We start from the raw sequence: 26,378 nt of genomic DNA, 5'->3' as shown, positions 1-26,378 counted from the left end.
TTACAAGAGGATATAGACAGGCTGCAGAGTTGGGCAGAAAAATGGCAGGTAGATGGTGATGAGCTAACGGACAAATCAGCCATTATCTTATTAAATGGTGGGGCAGCCTTGATGTGTCGGATGGCCTACACCTGTTCCTATTTCTTATGTTCTTAAGTTTAGTTCAAGAGGACTCGAATTAAACGTCACATAATGCATGCAGGCTGTTGGGAATTTTCTTGATTGGTGAGGGAGCTAACGGTTTTTGTGCGAAGGAAAGAGATTAGGGTTCAGGAACGAAACACCTGAGAAAGAAAGCAGGAAGAGCTCGATGGAACGAATAGTCCAATTCCGCTCCTCTATCCTGTGGCTCAGTAGTCTTATTCCATGCATTTTGACCATCGGTCCTTCACCCAAAGCCTTACAAAAGTGCCTATCGAAGCTAACGACCGTGTTATGTTCATTTAAAATCTTTGGTACCTCGTTAAAAAATGAAAACCATCTAATGAAATGAGAATGAAAGGCCTCTTCCTCACAGATTCACCCAAGGCACCTTTCGAAATAAACTGCCTGCAGGCAAGATGGGCGTTGTAGAGAATTTCGCTATGCAGGTGAACACATCACAAAGTTGACACCAACTAACTGGACATAGATACACTGTATAGATACACAGATACGCAGTAGGCGCTGCCTACTCACTCCGAGAATGGACGAGGTCCGATCTGCTCTCCGGGCGCTCAGTGAGTATTCCACCCCGACCCCCGTGACTCTATGTGCTCCTTTCCGCTCTGTCACCGTGAAACAACGGCTTCGTAGGTCACGACCGAAGTGTGATTTCATTACCGAAAGGGGCGTGGTGATGACCAGAGCGGGAATATGGTGAAAAAATACAAAACTAGATTGGACGGGAGGTAGAGAAGGGGGGAGTGTCATTTCTGGTCAGGGATGGTATCACGGCTACAGAAAGGGAGGACACTGCAGAAGGATTGTCCCAGAGTCCGACTAGGTGGAAGTCAGAAATAGGAAGGGTGCTCTCTCGGCCTCTAAATAGCCCTCGGGACACCGAGGAGCAGATTAGCAGGCAGATTTTAGAATGGTGCAGGAAATGCAGGGTAGTAGTTATGGGTGATTTCAACTTCCCTCATATTGACTGGCACCTCCTGAATGCAAGGGAGATAAATGGGAATGAATTTGTCAGGTGTGTTCAAGAAGGATTCCTGACACAGTATGTGGACTGGCCGACGAGAGGCGAGGCTATACTGGATCTAGCTCTGGGTAATGAACCTTGTCAGGTGACAAGACTCTTGGTGTGGGAGCATTTTGGCGAGGGTGACCACAACTCCCTTAGCTTCAGCATAGCTACGAAAAGGAATAAAATCAAACGAAATGTAAAAGTGCTTAACGGGAGAAGGGCTAACTTTGAAGGGATGAGGCAGGAACTAGCGAGAGTAAGTTGGAAGTAGATTTTCGAATTGGAAAGCGCAGAAGTAATGTGGGAGAAGTATAGGGACAACATGAGCTGGGGTTAGGATAGATTTTTCCCACTGAGGCAAGGAAAAAATAATAGGAAAAGGGAGCCGTTGCTGACGAACCATGTGAGGCAACTCGTCAAGTGGGAAAAGGAAGCATATGTTAGATATAAGAATCCGGAAGTAGCAGGGGCTCATGGGAAACATAGGGTAGCCAGGATGGAGCTAAAGAAACGACTTAGGGGAGCTCGAAGGTGGCATGAGAAGGCCTAGGCATGTCGGATTAAGGAGAACCCAAGGCGCTCTATGCGTATCTGAAGGATAGAAGGATGACGAGAACGAAGGTGGGACCGCTAAAGAATAAAGAGGGCAACATGTGCCTTGAGGCGGAGGATGTTGGGGAGGTCCTAAATGAATACTTTGTTTCAGTATTCGCAAGTGAAAAGGATCTTGATAAGGATGAGGTCGAAGTAGAGCGGGCTTGTGTGTTGGACAGTGTGGAGATTAAGAAAGAGGTGCTGGATCTTCTTAAAAATCATTAATATTGATAAATCGCCAGGGCCGGATATGATTCACCCCAGCTTGTTGTGGGAATTGAGAGGAGAGATCGCAGGAACACTAGAGAAGATCTTTGAATCCTCTATGGCAGCAGGGGAAGTGCCGGAGGACTGGAGAATGGCAATTGTAGCTAACTTGTTTAAAAAAGGTAATAGGGAGAATCCTGGGAACTATTGACCTTTGATTCTTACGTCGGTTGTATGCAAACAACTGGAAAGGATTCGTAAGGTTAGGATCTACGAGCATTTGGAGAAGCACAGTCTACTCACATGGCTTTGTGAAGGGAAGATCGTACCGTACGAGCCTGATTGAGTTTTTTGAAGAGGTGACAAAATAAATTGGTAAGTGCAGGCAGTGGATGTGGTCTACATGGACTTTAGCAAAACATTTGACAAGGTCACTCATGAGAGACTATTCCAAAACGTCATGAGGCATGGGATACGTGGAACCTTGGCTGTTTGGATTAAGAAAGGCTTTAAGGAGGAAAACAGAAGATAGTTGTGGAAGGAAAGTATTCTGCCTGGAGGTCGGTGACTAGTGGAGTGCCGCAGGGATCTGTCCTGGGACTTCTGCTATTTGTGATTATTATAAACGACCTGGATGCAGAGACGGATGGATGGGTGAGTAAGTTTGCGGATGACAGGAAGATTGGAGGAGTTGTGGACGGAGCTGTAGGTTGTCGAAGGTTACAAGAGGATATAAACAGGCTGCAGAGTTGGGCAGAAAAATGGCATATGGAGTTCAATCCGGATAACTGTGAGATGATGCATTTTGGAAGGACAAACCAGAAGACTGAGTACAGGATTAATGGTCAGTTACCCAAGAGCGTGGATCTACAAAGCGACTTTGGGATTCAAATCCATACATCCCTCAAGTTCGCTGCACAGGTTGATAGGGTAGTTTTGAAGGCCTATGGGATGCTAGGCTTCATTAACAAGGGGATTGTTCAAAAGTAGAGAAGTCATGTTGCAACTCTCAAATTTCTGTTGAGACCGCACTTAGAGTATTGTGTTCAATTCTTATCACCTCATTATAGGAAGGATGTGGAAGCTACGGAGAGAGTGCAGAGGAGATTTGTCAGGATTTTACCTGGTTTGGAGAACAAGTCATATGAAGCAACGTTATAAGAGATGGGACTTTTCACTTTGGAGCATAGAAGAATGACCGGGGACTTGATAGAAGTCTACAAGGTTTAGAGAGGCATAGATAGGGTGGATAGTCAGTACCTGTTTCCCAGGGGACCAATAGCAAACACTAGAGGGCATAGGTACAAAATTAAGGGAGGGTTGTTTCGGGGAGACATCGGGAGTAAGTTTTCTACACAGAGCGTTGTGAGTTCCTGCAATGACTCGCCAGGGATGGTGGTGGAGTCTAAAACATTAGAGGTATTTAAAGCCTTTTGGGCAGGCACATGGAATAAAGAAAAATAAAGAGTTATGGGGAAGTGTGTGGGGTTTAGTACTTTTTTAAAGGAATATTTCGTTCGGCACCATGAAGGGCTGAAGGGTCTGTACTGTGCTATAGTTTTCTATGGTTCTAAAGGTTATGTCATTGTGTCCAATCTGCTGCAGTAGATATGTACGCATTTGAAGTAATATAGTCTGAATAAAGATAGTCAGCATGGTCTTGCCAATTGCAGGTCCTGTCTCAAGAATGTGATTAAATTCGTTCGGGTGCTGCGAACCAGGTTGCAGGTTTATACGATGATGGTGTATGTTATCAAGAGGTTTGATAAGATTCCTCATTGTTGGCCCATTCAGAAAGTCATGTGACAGGGAATCCAGAGAATCTTGTCTGTGTAGGTAGGGAACTGCCTTGCCCGAGAAAGAGTGTGCTAGCAGTTGGAGATTATGCCACCTGGAGTTCAGTGAGATACTGTGTTCCGTAGAGATCTGATCAGAGACTCTTGGACTTTCTGAATTTTACAAAAGATTTTGATGAGGAAATGAATAGACATAGATATCAGGCAAAATATGGATGCTAATGGATAATGTGGTGGGTTGTCGCAGGTTACAATTGGGCATTGATGGGTGCAGAGCTGGGTTGAGAAATGGCAAGTCAAGTTGAGCATGGGGAAGAGAGAAGAATTGCACTTTGAAAGGTCGGATTAGAATGCAGAATGCATGGATTATGACAGGCTAGTTGAAAATATTGAGGAGAAGAAGATCTTTTAGCCTTCATATAATCTTTAATGTTTTGCGCCATTTAATAGGGTAGTTAAGGATGTGTATGAGGTACACGAGGTACACGAGGTACTGTTGCAGCAGTATAAAACACTGGTTAAACCATATTTTAAATTTTGTACTACACTGTAGAGTGGAAAAAAATGCCAAGGGGAGGAAATTTTAAAGCGATTTAGGGCTATGTATAGGGGCAGCCAGCGGTGCGTTATTACCCATAGTGGTGAGTGTGTGAAACGGAATAGCAATGGTGGTGGTCTAAGCACACACATTTGGGTCATTTCAGAGACTGTCTTAGCACACGGATTACGGAGAAATAGACGGCTCTGTAGGAGAGCAAGTTTAGAGTCGGTAAAACATCAAGGACCAAAGGGCCATCAAAAAGCTGTCCTGTTGAATGTTTTCTTATCTATGTACGTGATAAACTAGGATGGTCAGCACAGTTTATAATAGGGAAGATCATGCCTGGGTAACGTATCAGGAGCTCAAGGTAGGGACAGGGGTCACTGACCACACCAGGTTCGTGGACTCATTAAAGATCGAAAGGAAGCTGTTCCCTTGAAGGAGCAGAGTGAGGAGAAATTTGTTTCTCTTTCCCGCCGCCGTAGAGCTCCCCACCCCCCTCCCCCCGCCCCGAACGTGCATGAGCCCAAGCCTGGTACTTTAACGTCTCTGTTTCATCAACTAGCGCAATCACAGACACAACATTCCAATGCCCCTTACCCTGCCGGCATCGAGCTGAAGTCATACGATACCCTGATGGAGATGGTGAAGAAAATAACAAAAAATCATTAATCGCCCGACATCGTGAAGTTAACAATCCACAATCCACATCTCACTCACACTCAACACTGATCCCTTCCTGATGTGCTCAGAGGCAGCACCGGGACACGTTGGATCTCCGGATTTAACATCAACGGAACTCCTTTCCTTAATTTACTCCAAACCAGAGAACCCTGCTGCAGTTCACTCTGGGCGCTGGCCCAGCTTACCGCTTTTCTCACATACGCACACGATGCAGCAGTTACATCGTTTCACGTTTCGCAGGAGCAACTTGAAGACAGATGCGTCTGGAATAAGTAGCGTGCGATCACACTGATTGGTTTGAACTACAGGGTCTCCAATAGCTGCTAGAACATTAATGAACAGACAGGTAATGAACGCAATAACCTGTGTGAAATTAAATTTTGATCTCATTGGAAATTTCAAATTCCCCAATACAAAAATGTACATTCTCAATGCAAGGCGATTAGATGGGGAGAATGTATTAATTGGATGATTTATTAAATGAATATGTGCACCGTCCAACGAGAGGAGGTGCCCGACTGAAAAGGCAAACATGAGTAAAGTTCCTTAAATTCGGATCAAACGGAGCAAATCAGGAGTATAACGAAGCCAGTAATGTACGGAAAAAAAGAATGAGGATAACCAAGAGGGGACGTGAGAGGTCCTTGGCAGGCAGGATCAGGATGAATTTAATTAAGCAACGTTCTATGCCAATGTCAGTATCAAATGAATAACTAGGGGCCGTGATTTTTTGGCAGTGCGCGAGGCTAGTTTTGCTTTAATGCGGAACATGTGAGTGAAGTATTCGCTTTGTATTTTGTTTCCGTTTTTATCTAGGTAAAAGACATGGAGGAGCAGCAGATCGGTTGTCAGTGCATAAATATGCTAGGTGTTTAGAGCAAAATTAGGAAAAAGACCTCGGGACTCGGAATGAATTTTCAGGTGAATAAGTCCCCAGGTCATGATGGGAGTTCCATAGGTTTGTGACGGAAGCAAGAGACAGGTTTGCACGATCCTTGGAAAAATATCCTCTCTAGCCACATGCGAGATGCCAGAGGACAGGTGAATGGCTAAAGTTTTACATCTTCATGAAAAGCGAAAATAGGGAAATCCTGGAAACTATTTACCAGTGAGTCTCAGGTTAGTTCCATTCCAGTGAGATATTAATTATTTAATGGCCTTATTGAACCTGGAGTTTTAATTAGTGAAACACAGCAAGGATCTATACTGGGACCTCTTCTGTTTGTGGTGTGAATAAATAACCGGGATGTAGATGTAGACAGGTTGTTGATGATATCCAGAATTGATGGAGTTGTGGATCGTGTAGAAGGACTTGCAGAGCATCCAGCGCAACGTAGATCAGTTGCAGATATAGTCAGAAAAATGGTAGAAGCAGTTCAACCCAGATAAATGTGGGATGTTGCACCTTGGTAGGGAAAATGCAAGGAGAAAGTACACTCCAAGAGCAAAGACCCTTAACTGTGTTGAGTTCAGAGAGACATTGGTGTCCAAGTTTAGAGCTCGTTGGTAACAGGTACACAGGTCGATAAAGCGATTAAGGATGTTTAAGCAATGTTCGCTTTTATTAGTTGAGGAATTAGTATAGTTGCGAGTAGGTTATATCGCAAGTTTATAAATATCCGGTTCGTCTGCATCTAGAGTATTGCATACAGTTTTAGTCTTACTACCATGGGAAGGATTTTGAGGCTTTGGGCAGGGTGCAGAAGAGGATTACCAGGATGCTGCCTGGTTCAGAGGCCATGTGCTAACTTGAGAGATACAACAACTTGTGTCGCTTTCTTTGGAGCGGAGGGGGCTGAGTAGAAATTATGAGAGGCATAGATGGAATTCACAGTATCTTTTTCCCAGGGCAGAAATATCTAATATCAGAGGTTGTAGGTTGAGAGGGGTTAGGTTCGAGGGTGATGTGAGGGGTAACTTTTTTAACCCAGAGATTGGTGAATCCTTGGACTGTACGGTCTGGTGAGGTGGTAGAGGCAAATAAATCAGAGGTTATAAGTGACGCTTAGATATGAAGCTCCATGATTGTGAGTAACGTGGAAGATTATGGACGTTGTGTAAGTTGGAGGGATTTGGTTTAGGAGAGGTTTTATTTACTCTTCAGTTCGGCACCATATTGTTGGCCGAGGGGCCTGTTGCAATACTGTACTCTTCTGTGTTCTATGTTCTATCTCTGCCACCCTTCCAGCAGCATGAAAGCACACCCGATGTTGCGACGCCTTTGGTTCATTTAACTCCTCCTTACAGACGCAGCTTTCGCATTCCACTTACCCGCCAATGGAGACTTCTGCTCCCCAGAAGGATCTCCTATTTGAAAGACGTGAAGAAGTTAACAAAAATGGTTCAGTGAAAAACGCTCAGAGATAAGGTGCAGTGTTCACTCAGCCTTCTCTCAGTGCACGGTGCGGGTTGAGGTGCTGCCTTTAAATGGGACGGTACAGAAGGTCCATATTTTATGGAGACTCAGCAGTAATTAGAGGCTTAGGGAATGCGGGAATTGTCCGACCGAGCGCGTTGTAAATATTTTCGTAAAACAGTACATATATTACTATTACGCATTCTTTATTTAAATAATTCATTAGGGGTCATATATAGGAGGTGCATAAATGGCATACGTGATATGTGAGTGCCTCACTAATAGAAAACTAAGTAGACAAGTTACCCGTACACCTCCGCATTTAATTTGATAATTTTCTAGAGTTAGTAAGCATAACAGCACTGGATAGGAAGGCATCAATGTTGTGGGCAGAGAAGGGTAGTGTTATCCTGGGTAGATCTTCTGATTCTCATAAAAAAGGACAAAAGTGTGAGCTCAATTCCCGTGTTGCATCTGCAGGGAGTGGAAGTGTTGGCTCGAATGATTAGGGGACACCACAGCTGTGCAATATGTGCGGTCCAGAGGGGCCACAACATATCCAAAAAGACCACAGCATTACGTAAGAAAACAAACGTTAGGCCCCAGGAATATTGGGTAAATTGAAAATAATGATGAAGATGTTGGAATGGAGAACAGGGAAAATTACTATGGAGTGAAATGTGTACTTAGCAGCTGCTTTCATTCAATAAGACGCCAGTAATATGCTCGAAATGCACGAGATATCGGAATCAAAGCGAGTATTACGGCCATCACAAAAGAACAGTTGGTGGGAAGATTGAACAGTCTGGAAGTGAGGAAATTACCTGGGTTAGATTAACTTCACGTCAGGCTTCAGGAAGGCACAGCGGAATACATCGTCGAGGCATTGTTAGGAAAAGTATCAGAAGATTATAAATGGTGAATGTGACTCTGCGTTTTTGACCAGGGGAGCGGGGAAGACGGCAGCCGCTTCGTGGGCAGTTATCCGACCTTGGCTACGCTGAGCTGCTTGAGAGTACTTCAAGTCTCACTTGAGGAAGTGAGAGCGCTGCGCTGGTTGCCCACAGAAAGCTGCGGGTGGTTCGGTGATCACTGGCGTTCCGCAGGGATCTACTCCATGTGATATTTATAAAAGATTTAGATGAGCAGGTGGAACGGTGAGTTAGGACATTTGATAATTGTACGAAGGGTGGTTCGTGGATAGTGCCCACGAAGACCCGGCAGGACATCTGAAAATTTTGACAAACTTCTATAGGTGTGTATTTAGAGTATCTCAACTGGCTGCATTACACCTTGCTGTATATAGACTGATGCCCTTGAACTGAATATCATTGAAAACGTAGTGGACACCAGCCAGTTCATCACGAATATTACCCCGCCTTCAACCGCGGAAAACTTCTGGATGGAGGCTGACGCAGAAATTCAGCATCCATCATCGAGGATCCCTGCAAGTCTGCTCATGCTGTATCCCCGCTGCTGTCATATTTAAGAAGGAACAGGCACCTTACAAACCACAAAGCCTGGTTCAGGAACAACAATCACTCCGGAAAAGTAGGTTATTGAACCAGAAGAGATGACTTCACTCAGTTCACTCGCCCATTGCTAAACTGTTCTCAGAATCTATGGACACTCCCAATGACTCTGTATCCGATAATCTCCATATCCATATGTATTGCTTACTCAGCTGTTATTATACCGATTTCTTATTTTCCATTTTGGCTTTCCTCGTGTTGTTCATTCCGTTCATTGGTCGCTTATCTGTCTGTTGGCTGTAACAATACGAGAAGATTAGAAGAGCACAGGGCCGTAAGGTACAGGCGTAGAATGCGCCCATTTGGTCCATTGAGTCTGTTGCATCATTTTATCACAGCTGATCCATTTTGTGTTCCCTTTCGGCCACTATCTCCTGTCTTCTCACGTATCCCTTCAGGTCCTGACTAATCAGCATTCAGTGTTGCTGTGTCTGAAATATACTAAATAACTCGGCACAACAGCTGCCTGTGGCAACTAAGTCCACAGATTTACTCTTTCTAAAGGACACCCCTCTATACTACTGTTTCTTCTTGTCTTAGATTCCGGCACAATTGGACGTAAACCTTCAAATGATCTCTATCGAAAAGCTTTCAACCTTCCATGGGTTTGAATTCGGACACCCTTCCTCTTCTGACCTCCAGTGAGTAGAGGCCGAGAGCAATCAGATGTTTCCCAGTGGCCACAAATTTTAATTCCACGTCCCATTCTCATTCTGATATGTCTATCCATGGGCTCCTCTACTGTCAAGATGAAGCCACACTCAGGTTGGAGGAACAATTCCTTATATACCGGCTGAGTAACCTCCAACATGATGGCATGAACATTGACTACTCCAACTTCCGTTAATGCCCTCCTCCCCTTCTTACCCCATCCCTGGCATATTTAGTTGTTTCTTTTTCTCTCTCTTTCTGTCTCTGTCTGTCCATCAATTTGCTTGTTCTCCATCTCCCTCTGGTGCACCACTCCTCCTTTCTTTCTTTCTTCCGAGGCCTCCGTTCCATGATCGTTTTCCTTCTCCAGCTCTGTACCACTTTCGCCAATCACCTTTCCATCTCTCAGCTTTTCCCCACCCCCTCCGGTCTTTTCCTTTCATTTCGCATTTCTCCTTCCTCCCACTGCTTTCAAATCTCTTTGTAACTTTCTTTCAGCTAGTCCTGACGAAGGGTCTCGGCCCGAGACGTCGACAGTGCTTCTCCTTTTAGATGCTGCCTGGCCTGCTGTGTTCCACCGGCATTTTGTGTGTGTTGTTTGAATTTCCAGCATCTGCAGATTTCCTCCTGTTTGCTTTTTACATGACAGTCCTTCCAATCCAGGACATATTTTCCTCAACCTCCTTTGAATTCTCGAAATTGTCAGCACATACATCCTTAGAAGAAAGGCCCGAAACTGAGTACAAACTCCAAGTGAGTCCTCTTCAATGTTTTATAAATCCTCAATATTACGTCCTTGCTTTCTTCTATGCTATTTCTCTTGAAATAGTTACTGACATTGTACTTTCCTTCCGCACCTGCGATTCGGCAAGGAAACTTGACTTTATATTATTGCTCAAGGACACCCGAAATCCTTTACACCTCAGATCTTTGATTTTGTTTCTGCTGTTGGAAAGTAACCTACCTATTTATTTCTTCTGCCAAGTTACATCACCATCAACTTCCTGACAAGTATTCTATCTGTCACTTGTTTATGCATTCGTTTCATCTGTCTAAGTCTTTACTTAGTCCATAAATCTCCTCTAAACTGTCTGAAAGTCTACATATTTCGTATCATCTGCAAACTTGGCCACAAAAGGTATCAGTTTATTATCCAATTCATGACACGAAACTTTAAAAGAAGCTCTCCAAGCATTGATCCCTGAGGACCAACCATAGTCATCGGCAGACAAACAAAAAAGGTTCCCTTTATTCGCACAATTTGCCTTCTGCCTATCCATGCTAGTATATTTTCTGTAATACCATCGGCACTTCAGTTGTTAAGCAGTCTCACGAGCGGTACCTGTTTTGAAGGCATTCTAAAAGTCCATGTATTTATCATCCCCCTCTGGCTATGTTGCTTCTTATTTTCTCAAAAAAAAAAACAAACAAAATAAAACAACAGATTTTCAAACAGGAGGTTCCCTTGAGGATATCTTGCTGATCAGGGGCTATTTTATCATGGGCCTGCAAGTTCGCCGAACTACATCCTTACCAACCGCTGATGTTGGGTTAACCTGTCTATAATTTATTTAAATGTACGCCTCTCTCTTCTTGAGGAGTTACGTGTCATTTGCAATTTGCCATTCCACCGCAAGCATGTCTGAGGATTTATTTCGGAACCAGGACAATTAGTGCCTCCACAATCTCTTCAGTTCCTCTTCAGAAACCTAGAATGTATGCCATCCCGAACAGCTGACATCCGCATTACACCTTTCCAAGAAATTTCTTCTTTGAAATGGCAACTTCTCACACTTCTGCCCGCTGTGACTCTCTACCCCCGAAGCTTTACACAGTAACGTGTGATGCAAAATACTTGTTCAGTTAGTCCGCCTTTGCCCTGTCCCCCATTACTAAGTCTGCAGCTTTGTTTCCAAAAGTCCGATATCCACACCGGTCACTCTTGTACACAGTATGCATCTGAATAAACCTTTGACATCGTATTTAATATTATTGGGTAGTTCGTCTTCGCGTTCCAAATTTTCCTTTTCAATTAATATTTATTTCTCCTCTGCTGTTTTTTAAATGTTTCCCTGTCTTCTAATTTCCCATTAATGTTTGCTCTACGATAAGACCTCGTTTTGACTTTTGTGTTGCTTTTGACGCCTCTTGACAGACAGGGATGTGACTCATTTACTTTACAATGCTTCTCCCTCTGAAGGGTGTATATAACACGCGCTTTTTTTTTTCGGAAAGTCGGAAATTCGGATTTTTTTTTTCGGATATTCCAGCCATTGCAGCTCTGCCTTCAAAGCTGCCGGTGTAGTTTTCCATTTAATTTTAGCCAACTCCTCTCTCATGCCACTGCAATTTCATTTCCTCCATGGTAATGATGACACATATCACTCTAGCTTCCCCGTCTCAAATGTCAGTGTGAATACATCTTAACGTAACTGGGAAGAAAATAACTTTTGGTATCGTGCATTATATTCTTGGCTAGTATGCCACCCAAATTCATCTCTTCCCTTTTCATCACTTTTAGTTGCCTTTTGCTGGATATTTTAAGAACAGCGGAATCATCCAATGTACCGCTCACTTTTGCTACCTTGTATGTCCTTTCCTTTTTGTAATGCAATCCTTACCGCCATTTGTCAGCCACGGTTGATTAGCCGTGCGACTTGATAACATTTTCCTCTGCGGTCCACATCTATCCTGTGCCTTGGAAAATTAAAACCAGAAACATCATCTCTGATTTCCCGTCAAGTCAGCTAATATCTTCCTCCAATTCACCTCGGTAAGCTCCTTTCTCATGGGCCTTTATATCCCCTTAATTCATTGCGATACTGATTCATGTGAGTTACACTGGTCCCTCTCAAATTGTAGTATAAATTCAATTATATTATGAGCACTCTCTCCTGAAGTTTTTTTTTTCCCTACCTTAATCTCCCTCATAAGACCTGGTTTATTACACAACAACTAATCTAATATTGCCTTTCCCCGAGTAACCTACAGCTGCTTAAAAAAGCCATATCTTAGGTGATCGACAAATACCCTTCGTTGCTATCCCACAACAACCTTTTCCACCAATCACCTTACATATTAAAGACCCTCATTTACACTTCTAATACTCATTTTCTAGCTCATTTTGCATTCTCAAAAACACGGCTACTATTTTGATTTCCGTAAGTGCATCCCAAACCGCTTTTGTTTATACACTTTCGGTTTCATAACTCCGCCTACAAAGATTAAACGGTCCAGGACTCTTTGCAACCTCTTTCTAAAGATGCATCACCAACCGATACAAACAGTTCCATAACACCGCCTAATACTCCCTGGTTGTCCTTTCAACACAGAGTATATCTTTTGATGTTCAGCTCCCAGCTATGGTGTGCTTTCAGCCACGACCAATCCCAAATTTCGGCACAAGTTCATCCACGTTATTCTGAATGGCACGCGCATTTAAATGCAGCACCTTCCGTCCTGCATTCTTCGCCCTTTGGAACTTTGCCTCAGTGCCTGAATTTAACTCTTTGTTCTGTCTGCATTTGTACGCAACCATTGACATCTCCTTCCTCACGTTAATGCTACAAACAGCATCTACATATAAACCCGTGTGCGCATCCTCAGCAAGACATCCTGTTTCCCGTTCCACTGCCATCTTAGTTTACACAACTTCCAACGGCTCTGGTAAATCTGAGAAAGTCAATTGTTTTCTCTAGATTCTCAGAAATGCTTCAACAAGTTGCCGCCCATGAAGAAGCGCAGGGAGCAAAGTGCGCTTGGTGTTACTGAAGCGCACCCGACCTTATCCGTCAGTTTCTGCAGCCACCCGATACAGCAGAACTGTGGCTTGATTGATCGCCCCGCCCAGAGTCACAGAGTCCGATTTCAACTTACTCGCCACTGGTAAGGGCTCCCGCAGACGTGCGTATGCTACGTTTTCTGAGCCTGTGGGGAAACATAGAAATGATTATATCTCCGTGATCTGGAATCCGTAATCCGCTTCCCCTGTCATTAAACCATCCCCTTTTGGCCATTTCCCGGTCCTGCTATCCACGGCGGCCTGCATTTCTGATTCGCTGCCAAAATTTTCAAGCATGTCAGCCTGAAAAGGGATCCGTTTGAAGCATGCGAAGTAAACAGAGGACGAGAGGACCTGACAACCGGACGGGATGCTCAGCGAGGCACAACTGCGACGGACAGTGAGCAGAGGGGGGAGCCGAGAGTGGGGCCAGAGCACGGGTAAGTTATTAAGCAGGGCGGCAGGCTGAGTACATGAGCTGGGTTGAAGGGCTGTCTGTGGATGACCATGCAAAACCTCAGGAGCGTTCTTTGTTCGCAGGAGATAGTAGCTGGGTGATTGTCAAGTAACGTAACGGGAATGCACAGCAAGGACAGAGTTCACCTGTGACAGTTTCCCCACAGTATCACCATATAACAATTACAGCACGAAAACAGGCCATCTCGGCCTTTCTCGTCCATGCCGACGCTTACACTCACCTAGACCTACTGGCCCGCACTCAGCCCTTAACCCTCCATTCCTTTCTTATCCATAAACCGATCCAATTTTACTTTAAATGACAATACCGAACCTGCCTCTACCACTTCTACTGGAAGCTCATCCCACACAGCTACCACTCTCTGAGTAAAGAAATTCCCCCTCGTGTTACCCGTAAACCTTTGCCCCCTAACTCTCACCTTATGTCCTCTTGTTTGTATCTCCCCTACTCTCAATGGAAAACGCCTATCTACGTCAACTCGATCTATCCCCCTCATTATTGTAAATACCTCTATCAAGCCCCTCTCAACATTCTACGCTCAGAAGAATAAATACGTAACTTTTTCAACCTTTCCCTGTAACTTAGGTGCTGAAACCCAGTAACATTCTAGAAAATCTTCTCTGTACTCTCTCTATTTTGTTGATATATTTCCTGTAATTCGGTGACCAGAACTGTAACACAATAATATGAAGAGGACAGCCAAACACGACAGACACACGGTCACCGTGTCTCTGGCACTGAGGGTTTTGCAGTGGCTCAGAAGAGCAGATTGGTGAAGCTGACTGCAGTGTGATAGAAGACTCCACAGTCAGAGGAACAGAGACGAGATTCTGTGGGCACTATTGCGATATCCGGATGATAAGTTATCTGTCCATTCGAGGGTAAGTGATGTCTCAGTTGGGGTCCAAGAGAGAAACGATGTATTAAGAGTAGATAAGCACAAATGGCTTATTAAGACGAATAGACAGAGTGGAGAGGCAGCGCCTCTTCCCCAGGGCACCATTGCTCAATACAATAGGACATGGCTTCAAGGTAAGGGGAGGGAAGTTCAAGGGGGATATTAGAGGAAGTTATATTACTCAGAGAGTGAGTTGTGGAGGCAGATACACTAGTCAAATTTAAGAGACTACCAGACAGGTATATTGAGGAGTTTAAGATGGAGGGTTATAGAGGAGGCATGGTTTAAATTTCGGCACAACATTGTGGTCCGAAGAACCTGAACAGTGCTGTATCGTTCTATGTTTCTATGGCATAAAGAGACACAATAACGAAGTCCTGCAGAGAGAGTTTAGGGGGGCTCGATAGAAAGTTGACAAACTGGACCTACAGGACAGTATCCTCTCGATTGCTGTACCACATGGACAAGCCGAACCAGGGGTGCGTGAAAAGTGCTGGCTGATGAGCAGGATTTTCGAGATCTTGAATATAGAGATTCGCGGTAGATTTTCTGAATTTATGGAGCGATCGATCAATAAGCAAGTATACATAAACAGAAATAACTTTTAGACAGGAACGCAAGTAAGTTTAAAACAATATGCAGTCTTTTGAGCAAGTTTTCTTCGAATTTGCCATTCGATGTCGTAGTGCATTAAAAGAGCTGCTTTTTTATGCAACCCTCGCTTCGCCTAGCGGCGTAATATAATGGGTGATAAACCCCGGCCCGGGAAAACGTAAGGAATCACGTTTGGGTGGATGCTGTGCGATGGGTGCCCTGTTACAGAACAGTGCCCGAAATAACAAACAGTGCACAATATGCGATTAAACGATTGAGCTTTATAACTGTTAGTTTGACTATCTGGTTAGTAGAGAAACGAAATAAAGGAAAAATAAACAATCTTATTAGACTGTCAGTGCGCAAAGTTGGAGCTCAGTCACAGGCCGATCGTTTAACATTAACTCCTTCCGATCGTCGCTACCATTTGGACCCTTGCTCCCAGTCCACCCCGTCCGGCGGTCTACCAAATATCTCCATTCGTGCCTTCTCTCCTCATGTCCCTGCATCGCTGGCAAAAGCAGGGCGAAATAAACTCCTACCTGATTCACAACACAGGGCAACAAAATCCCGATTGGTTAACCAGCATACAAACGTCATAGAACCATAGAACATTACAGAACAGAAACAGATCACTTGCCAATTCTTGGCTGTGCCGAACCATTTTTCTCCCTAGTCCCAACTACCTGCACCTGGACCATTTCCCTCCCTGCACCTCTTATCCATGTACCTGTCCAAGTTTTTCTTCAATGTTAAAAGTGAGCCTGCATTCACCACTTCAACTGGCAGCTCATTCCACACTCCCACCACTCTCAGTTTGAAGAAGCCACCCCATGCTACCTTTAAACTTTTTCTCCCTTCACCCGTAACCCATTTCCTCTGTTTTCTTTCTCCCCTAGCCTGTGAAAAAAGCTTGTTTGCATTCACTCTATCTATACCCATTATAACTTCATATACCTCTATCAAATCTGCCCTCATTCTTCTGCGTTCCAGGGAATAAAGCCTTAACCCAGTCAAACTTTATCTGTAACTCAGTTTCGCAAGTCCTGGCAGCATCCCTGTAATCCTTCACCGCACTGCTTTATCCATATGGATATCCTTCCTGTAATTTGGTGACCAGAATTGCAAACTATACTCCCAATTCGGCCTCACCAATGCCTTAAGCAACCTCACCATAACATTCCAACTCCTATACTCAATACTTTGTTTTATAAAGGACAACGTACCAAAAACTCTTTTTACGACCCTATCTACCTGTGACGCCAATTTTAGGGATTTTTTACCTGTATTCCCTGATCGCTCTATCCTGCTTGTCCTCCTCACTGCCCTACCATTGTATGTTCTGCCTTGTTTGTCATTCCAAAGTGCAATACCTCAAACTTGTCTGTATTAAACTCAATCTGCTATTTTTTCAGCCCATTTTTACAGCTGGTTCAAATTCCTCTGCAAGCTTTGAAAACCTTCCTTACTGTCCACCGCATCTCAGAACTATGTATGCTCAGCAAATTGGAGGATCCAATTTGCCACATTATCATCCAGATCATTGATATAGATGACTAATAATAATGGACCCAGCACTGATCCCTGTGGCATATCACTAGTCGCAGGCCTCCACTCATAGAAACAATCCTCCACTACCACTCTCTTGCTTCTCCCAATGAGCCAATATCTAATCCAATTCATTATCTCACCATGTGTACCTAGCGACAAGAAATATTGAAAACTAACCTCCTATGCGGGACCTAGTCAAAGGCCTTAATGAACATCTACTGCCTTCCCTTCATCCACTTTCCTGGTAACCTCCTCGAAAAATTCTAATAGATTTGTGAAACATGTCCCACCACGCACAAAGCCAATTAACCCCTCAATCACACTTAGAACCATAGAACATTACAATACGGAAACAGGCCTTTAGGCCCTTCGTGGCTGTGCTGAACCATTTTCTGCCTAGTCACAATAACCTGCAGCGAGACCATATCCCTCCATACCCCTCTCATCCATGTACCTATCCAAGTTTTTCTTAAATGTTAAAAGTGAGCCTGCATTCACCACTTCAACTGGCAGCTCATTCCACCCCACTAATGTGTGTGAAGAAGCTTCCCATAATGTTCCCTTTAAACTTTTCCCTTTTCACCCTTAACTCATGTCCTCTGTTATTTTCTTCCTAGCCTCAGTGGGAAAAAGTCTGCTTGCATTCACTCTATCTGTACCCATCATATATTTAGTCTCCCCTCATTCTTCTACACTCCAGGGAATATAGACCTAACCTATTCAACCTTTCTCTTTAACTCATTTTCTCAAGTCCTGGCAACATCCGTGTAAACCTTCTCTGCACTCTTTCAACCTTATTAATATCCTTCCTCTAATTAGGTGACCAAAACAGCACAGAATACTCCAAATTCGACCTCACCAATGACTTATGCAACCTCACCATAACATTCCAAATATTATACTCAATTCTTTGATTTATTAAGGCTAATGTGCTGAAAGATCCCTTTACGACCCTGTCAACCTGCCAGGGAATTATGTATCTGTATTCCCAGATCCCTCTGTTCTACTGCACTCCTCAGTTACCTTGTATGTCCTATCTTGGTTTGTCCTTCCAAAGTGCAATACCTCACACTTAGTCTGCATTAACCTCCATCTGACATTTGTCAGCCCATTCCTCCAACTGGTCCAAATCCCCCTGCATGCTTTGAAAACCTTCCTCACTTTCCACTACACCTCCAATCGTTGTATGATCAGCAAATACACCTCCAATCCTTGTAATATCAGGAAATCTGCGGATCCAATTTGATCTGGATGACAAATAACAATGGACCCAGTACTGATCCCTGTGGCACACCAATAGTCACAGGCCTCCACTCAGAGAAGCAATCCTCCAATACCACTCTCTGGCTTCTCCCATTGAGTCAAAGTGTAATCCAATTTACTACCTCACCATGTATACCTATCGACTGAATCTTCCTAACTAACCAATACAACATCTTTTGCTTTCCCTTCATCCGCTTTCCTAGTAACCCCCTTGAAAAATTCTAATAGATTGGTTAAGCATGACCTACCACACACAAAGCCGTGTTGACTCTCCCTATTAAGTTCCTGTCTATCCAAATACTTGTACATCTATCTCTTAGTAACCCTTCCAATAATTTACCTACTACCAACAACAAACTTACTGGCCTAACATTTCCGGGAATAACTTTAGAGAATTTGGTAAACAGCAGAACAACATGAGCTATCCTCCAATCCACCGACAACTCACCCGTAGTACCGACATTTTAAATTTCTCTGCCAGGGCCCCTGCAATTCTAACACGAGTCACCTTTAGGGTCCGAGGGAAAACCCTGTCAGGTCCTGGGGATTTATGAACTCTGATTTCCCTCAGGACAGCAAGCACCTCCTCCTCTTCAATCTGTATAGGTTCCATGACCTCCCTACTTTTTTGCCTGGTTTACGTTGACTTCATGTAGTTTCCTTAAGAAATACAGACGCGCAAATAAAAGAACATTTAAGATTTTCCCCATTTCTTTTGGTTCCACATATACAAACCACTCCCATCTTCAAGAGGACTAATTTTATCCCTTACTATCCTTTTGTTCTTCATAATACTGGTGAAGCTCTTTGGATTATCCTTCACTTTGACAACCAAAGCTACCTCATGTCTTCTTTTAACTCTCCTGATTTCTTTCTGAAGTGTTCTTTTTTCTGCACTATTTATATTCCTCAAGCGCCTGATTTGCTCTCTGTTTCCCATACATGTCATACCCTTCTCTTCTTCTTTATCTGAGATTCAATATCCCTAGAGAACAAAGGTTCTTGTTCCTTATTCAGTTTGCCTTTATCCCTCTCAGGAACATACAAGCTCTGCACTCTCAAAATTTCTCCTTTGAAGGCCTCCTTTTTACCAACGACATCTTTGCTATAAAATAACCTGTCACAATCCACGCTTGTTAGATCCTTTCCAATTTCTTCAAATTTGTTCTTTTTCCAGTTTAGAACATCAACCCGAGGACCAGATCTATCTTTACCAATGATCAAGTTAAACTAACGGTGTTATGATCACAAGTGTTATGCACTTATCCAGGTAATTTTGTATCCATTCAGCTTTCAGGCGGCCGAGAAACTTCAGTAGCCTCGCTTCATGTTCTGCCAATCTGAATCCAAATACTATGAGGTCATCGATATACAACAACACCTCAAACAAGTTCATATCCCCCGCATGAACCGCATCCATGAACCGCTGGAAGTTTGCAAAGGCTCCCAATATGCCCTGGGGCATCATTTCGAACTGGAATAATCCCAGGGGACATATAAATGACGGCATCAGTCATCGGGATCTGGTAATAACCACTACTCAAATCCAGCACACTAAACCACTTCGCACCTCTCAGACAGGCCGGCGCGTCTTCGACACTCGGGACGGTATACTGGTCACGGATGGTGCGGTGTTCAGAGTCCTATAGTTCACACACATGCGTACCTTCCCGTTCTTCTTCTGGGCCACTGCTACTGGGGCGCCTTGGGGCTTCGGGAATCAGTGATGATCCCAGCTTCTTTCAGCTTACACAAATGCTGCCGCACGTCTTCCACGTCTGCAGGGGCCAGTCGCCGCGACCTCTCTCTAAACGGCGTGTCCTCGGTCACCCGCAGAGTGTGTGCAGTGCTCTTGGAACAACCCACATCACACTCGCCACTGGAAAAGACACCTTTCATCTACAACATCTTCTCTACAAGACTCCTTTCCTTAACCCTGCGGCACCGGACATTCCCCCGAGTTGAATTTCAGCTCCGCCCACGCGTTTTCCCATAGACCCTCCCCGGCGGGCCTCACAGTGACACTCGACATTACCGTTATCGGGAATAAAATGTGCGAAGGAGATGCCCAGATTGAAGGTGACCTCCCTATTCGTGGTGTTCCTGAAAGTCACTGCCATCCTGCTTGCCTGTACAAACGAGGGCGTCTGTAGTTCGGACCTCACCAATACCCCAGCAGGAAATCCGGACATTGCCTCATGATCTTCCGGAACATCCACAAAGAGGGTTCGCTCTCAGGCTTTCCGGGAAATTTGGGGGTCCCCTTCACCCTCGGTACTTCCGCGGGCGGTAACACTATTAGCTTCGACTGGCTGAACCACACAGTCCCTTGTTTAAGTTAGGTATCCAGCCCAATGCAACCACGCACTTTCTCAAAAGCAGCTCAAAACACAGGGTCCACCAGAGGACCATACAAGTATTGAAACGCCGCCCTGCTAAACAGGTTCCGGACAAAACAGCACCAATATATTAAGAACCTCAGACACTCCCACATCGGTCTCCGAGAACTCCAGTTTCACTGACAAATAACCGTCGTATCGATAATCACCGGCACTGAGACCTCAAATCTCCAGTGCATCCAATGGTGTCAAGGGTAAATGCGTCAGATACCGGTTGTAAAACGAACGGTATAGTAACGTGACCAGCGATCCGTTGTCGAGTATGGCTTTCTCGTAATTACCCTCTGTCCACAGTGACACAGTGGAACGTGGAACCACTAAGCCTTAAAGAATAGGAAATGTTGCTTTGGGGAATTCTTGCTACATTGCCGGGCAGGTATTCCCCAGAGACACCATGCCGCACCCTTTCAGTGTCTCCTCTAAGTTTTCCCTACGAGTGTCCCTGCTGAGGTACCCGAGGGCTGACTCTCCTTCTGGCGTGACACCTGTATTGTGTACCCCTTGCGGAATCCGCCCTCGTCAGCTGCATCTAATGGGGGCGGGGTCACACCCGCTGATTACAGACCAAGTATCTCCGTTCTCAACTCTCCTACAATCTCCTCAGCGGCTCCCCGGTGTAGGGTATCTGTAGTCACGTCACCGCAGGGAACCACTACCGAGGATTGTACCCTGCTGACTGCGTCCTCCCGCGACTCCCCGCGTTCTCCTCTTCCCGTACCTCTCTGACCAGCTCAACAACAGATGCAGTGGGCGCGTATTTTGAGAATTTCTGAGACCCCACGCAATCAGGTCATGGTGCTGGGTGCCCCCGGCTATCTGGACCATTCTTAACACATCCAACTCACCCTCCCGAATGACCCCTCTGCGCCGCAAGCAATTTAGCTGCCTCTCTAGAAGAAAAATAAAATCAGAACACTTCTCTCCCTTCTCCTGACGCATGTTTAGAAACCACACCATGAGCTCCAGTGGGCCTCCAGTCGGACCAAAAGCATGGTCCAGTGCTCGCGGATGATTGACAGCTGTTGTTACGGCATACCTTAAGCTGACGGCTCGCAGATCGTCAGCGTCCCTCCCATTCAATAATTCAACCATTCATCATCCTGCACCGTCACTCATCTAACAAATGAGAGTACCTTCCACCCTCATCTCATACTCCTCCTCCCCTTCAGGAGTGGGCGTTATTCCAATGCATAGGTGGAACGTGCCGTAGCTGGGTCTTTGAATTTGATTTCTTCATTTATTGTTCAGAGAATTACGGGCGGATATTATTACACTTCACGTGGGACATGGTCTATTTAAACATTCCGAATCCGACCACTCTTTCCTCGCACTCCTCAGAAAGGATAGAACCCACCCCCAGCTGCCTCAGCGCTGGTCTGCATTAAAAAGAGTCCTGCGCCCGCTTTTTCATCAAAACTCCACTCAGAATCGCAACCTTAAGGGTATTAACAGTGGATTGACAATTCATCCGGAGTATGAATATCTGCCCCACTCGTTAATTGCTCAGGGTAATCACCCGCATCCAAACGGATTCAATCCAAGACGAGCCCCCACACTTGTAAATCTCACTTTGCCTAGCGGCTTAATAGAGGGGCTGATAACCCCCGGCCTGGCCAAACATAAGAACTCTCCTTTGGGTGGATGCTGCGGGATCTGTCCCCTGTTACCAATCAGTACCCCGCAATAACAAACAATACACAATATGCGTCCAAACAATTAAGCCTTATAACTCTTCCTTGGACTATCTGGTTAGTACAGAAACGAAATTTAATATATATATATATATATATCGTAATAAACAGTCTGTGAGTCAAGTTGCAGCTCGCTCATAGGACAACCGTTCAAAATCGACCTCTACCAATCGTCGCTATCCTTCGGACCCTCGCTCCGAGTCGACCCCATACAGAAGCACACCGTATAATCATATAACCATATAACATTTACAGCAGGGAAACAGGCCATCTCGACCCTCCTAGTCGTTGCCGAACGCTTACTGGCACCTAGATATACTTACCTGCACTTAGCCCATAACACTCCAATCCTTTCCTGTCCATATACTAATCGATTTTTTTAATGACAAAATGGAACCTGCCTCTACCACTTCCACCAGGAGCTTGTTCCACACAGCTGCCACTCACTGAGTAAAGAAATTCCCCCTCGTGTTACGCCTAAACTTTTGTCCACTAACTTTCAACTCAATGCTTTCTTTGAATCTCCCCTACTCTCAATGGAAAAAAGAAACCTATACACGTCCCCCTCAACCTTCTACGCTCCAAATAATAAAGACCTAATTTGTTCAACCTTTCTCCGAAACTTCGTTGCGGAAACCCAGGTAACATTCTGGTAAATCTTCTCTGTACTCTCTCTATTTTGTTGACATTTTTTCGATAATTTGGTGACCAGAATCGAGTACTCAATGCTCTGAAAGGCCTGTTTTATTCATAATCTCTGTTTCCAGCCTGTCACCCATTCCGTTATCATTTAATTGTAGCTTTCCTGTAACATTATAAGAGATTATCTAGTTAAGCAGCCTCATTTTTGGCACCTTAACAAATGCATTCAAAAAATCAGTGTAAAATCTCTGTCATGACTCCGGTATGTAGTACATTTGGCTAAAGTGAATTACACTACTTAAATCCCTGCAGTTTCCATGGCACCTGTTCCTTTCTGATAGCAACTCGACTCACGCATGCTCCCGATTATTCACAGATCTCTGGTACACTGCTGGTGTCTTCCACGATGCAGAAAGATGCAGTATACCTGTTGGACAACTGCTATTTCTTTGTCCCTATTACTTCCGCACCCGCATCATTTTCCAGTGTTCCAATATTAATTCTAAATTCCATTTTTTATATAACTTTTAAACAAATATATAAAAACGACTTTTACTATATCGTATTTGCTAGGTTACTCTTATATGTCAACATATCCCTTCACATAGTTTTTTTACATTTTTTAAAAAAACATATAAAAACATCCTAATCCTGCAACTGTCTTCTCACTTTTGCTACCCTAACTGCCCTTTCTTTAGCTTTCATGCAGTCCTAATCGTCCTTTCCCTGCCATCCTGGCCACTTGTGCATCTCTCCTTCTGTGGTTCATATGTATCCTGCGTCTACTGAGATACTACTATATTTTTTTATTCATTTTAGGTCTGCCATTAAACGCTCCATTATTCCCCTCCAATCCACCTGGTCAAGCACCTCTCTCATGCCCCATTACAACCCTTTATTCCATTGCAATACTGCTACATGTAAGTTAAACTTCTTACTCTGAAATTGAAGTATACTACAAACATGATACAATCACTGTGTCCGCGGGGTTCAATTACCTTACGCTTCCGAGTAAAACCTGAGTTATTACAGAAAATACAGTCCAAGATAACTTTCCTTGAGTAAGCCCGAGCACAAATATATTTTTCTCTTACAGATTCATAACTCCACCTACAAAGTATCCACTTTCTCTCTCACTTCTTTCTAACGAATTAATGTCCTCAGATATCAACAGGGCCACACCACCGCATACGCCTTCCCGTCTGTCCTTTAAATACAAAGTATATCCATAGATGCTAAGCTCTCTACCGTGGCCTTCTTTCAGCCGCTACTCAATGACGCCCACGACGTTATAGCGACCTGATTCTGTTTGCACGAGTTCCTCTTCTTCATTCTGAAGGCTGCCTGGATCTACATCGGGAAACTTCAATCCTGAATTCTTTGCCCATTGAACTTCGTCTGAGTGTTAGAATTTAACTCTGAGCTCTGTCGGCATTTATAATCAATCATTGATTTGTCCTCCCTTACAAGCATATTGCACACATCCTGCGGGCTCTACATCAATCGTATCATACTCAATCCCTGAGAACTGTCATATTCATTTAACCAAGCCCAACAGCTCCAGTAATTCTGACCAAAAACAAAAGTCAATTGTTCTTTTCTTCGGCTTTCGGAAACCTTTTAACAAGTTGACACTTATGAGATTGCTTAACCAGCTAAATTACATGATATTACGAGAGCGCTCCTGACACTACCGTCACTTTGAGCACCCGCGCAATACAGCAGCACTTTTAGTTCATTTTTCGTCCCGCGCATAGTCACTGTCTTCGATATCCATTTAACCGTCAAGGCGAGTAGGCACCGGAGGTGCAGTTGTGATTTGTTCGTCGGTCCTGTGGACAAAATAGAAATACTCATATCTCCGTAATCCGGAAATCACCTGATTCCCGTCTCTTTAAACCACAATTTGAACCATTTCCCGATTCGAAGAGAGCATCACATTGTTCTGACGTCAGAACGTTAGTGCCAAAGTGAATGACTTTGAACAATGTGAAAAAAAGGCAAAGAATCAGCGGACGTGCAAGCAAAGCGGGATGCTGAGCGACGCAGAACTGGGACGGGCACGGTGCAGGGAGGCGAGATCAGAGCGGGGGCCGATCTCGGGTGAGTTATGAAACAGGGCGAAAGGCTGAGCACATGAACTTGACGAAGAGCTGGATGTGGAGTTCACGTGAGATCTCAGCAGCGCACCTTGTGCGATTCAGGTGGACATCAAAAGAACAGAATTGAAAATACGGATACAAAAACCATGGGCTATTGGAAATTGTGCTGGAGAGCTTTGAATGGAATTCAGGGAAATGATGGATGGATGGATGAGCGGAATAGGTAGATTGCATCTGTCTTCACAGTAGAAGATACCAGTAATTTGACCAACATGCAGAGGCCTGCATGTCATGACGGGTCCAGTCAACGGAGAGGGATTCAAAAGAAACGGCAGAAATTTCAAGCAGCTTCGTGGTAGTGTCTTTTTGTGTGCTAAGTTTTAGAGTGCGCCTGTTTTAGATCCTCAGACTTAAGGGAGGTAATAACTTTATCATTGTGCTCGTACTTCTCCATTTCTCATCTGGCAGTGCCAATTGCTCCGGTGGCAGAGTTTTATACTGAGTTTGCGATGCGGGAGGTCTACATGGCGTCCACCTTTATGGATAATCAAATCTGCACCTGCTGCACCGTGCTACCGCCTCTGTGAGAACGTTTCAACGATCTGGAGAAGCAGTTGAATATCTTCAACTCATAAGGGTGATTAAGGAGATGATAGATAAGACCTGTAGGGAGCTAGTCATATCCTGGTTGCCTATAACTCCTGTCTGCTCCTCCTCACTTTTCTTGACAGGACGAAGGTAATCGAACTACCTGTCTAGTACCCTGATTCGGTCCCAAAGGAGCAGCAGCTCGACACACCTGATGTGCACGTAGTCGTTCGGCAGGCTGGGTGTAACCCGGATTTCCCACAACTCACACCCAATAGAGAACACCGGCCTCGCAGACATATATCCTGTTTCTATTCCTCAGATTTTACATACCTCACTTCGTCACGTTATCCACGAATCCCAAATGAACCAATGCCCTACCGTTCTGCCTAAGATCACTTCGGTCGATGAACGCTCCTTTGATGTTTGCTCCGCTTGGCAGCCTCCCTTTTCTGCCTGAATCTGTCCTCCTATTTAACTCACGATTTCCGTCCTACTTGCGCTTTCGGAACTCCCTTTGCAAAGTAATACACACATGTTTTCTATTATTCTGACTTCTATACATTATTCACATGTGTATATATTCGTATAATTTCCTAGCTCCACCTACAAAGATTCCACATTCTCTACCCTAACATCTTTTTACGGATGTTATATCATCTGTCACCAACAGGGCCATCCCAACGCATATGCCTTCCTGCATGTGCCGTTGACAAAAAGGATATCCTTAGATGTTAAGCTCCCACATTCGACGGTCTTTCAGCCGGTACTCAGTGACGCCCATGGCCTCAGTGTCTAATTGTTGGTCCATTACATTCTAAATGCTGCACGCATCTAAATGCGGCAGGGTCAGTCCAGC

The 26,378-nt window shown here is 44.4% G+C and overlaps 1 protein-coding gene across 2 annotated transcripts in view; it reads right to left on the bottom strand.

Annotated features, from left to right (window-relative positions):
- LOC132389620 (uncharacterized) overlaps nucleotides 1-26,378 on the bottom strand; it is a 68,952-nt gene that overhangs the window by 2,222 nt on the left and 40,352 nt on the right. The window contains exons 13-15 of one of the 2 annotated variants that reach the window (XM_059962124.1): nucleotides 13,409-13,459; nucleotides 7,265-7,300; nucleotides 4,910-4,942 (exon numbers count right to left, since the gene is read on the bottom strand). In XM_059962124.1, the coding sequence (XP_059818107.1) occupies nucleotides 4,910-4,942; nucleotides 7,265-7,300; nucleotides 13,409-13,459 (120 nt within the window). The remainder of the gene's footprint in view (nucleotides 1-4,909; nucleotides 4,943-7,264; nucleotides 7,301-13,408; nucleotides 13,460-26,378) is intronic. The other variant, XM_059962125.1, reaches the window with a different exon arrangement.

Source organism: Hypanus sabinus, unplaced genomic scaffold, assembly GCF_030144855.1.
Source record: "Hypanus sabinus isolate sHypSab1 unplaced genomic scaffold, sHypSab1.hap1 scaffold_612, whole genome shotgun sequence".
Classification (NCBI taxonomy): domain Eukaryota; kingdom Metazoa; phylum Chordata; class Chondrichthyes; order Myliobatiformes; family Dasyatidae; genus Hypanus; species Hypanus sabinus.
The sequence above is the reverse complement of the archived record's forward strand: the minus strand, read 5'-3'. Positions and strand labels throughout refer to the sequence as shown.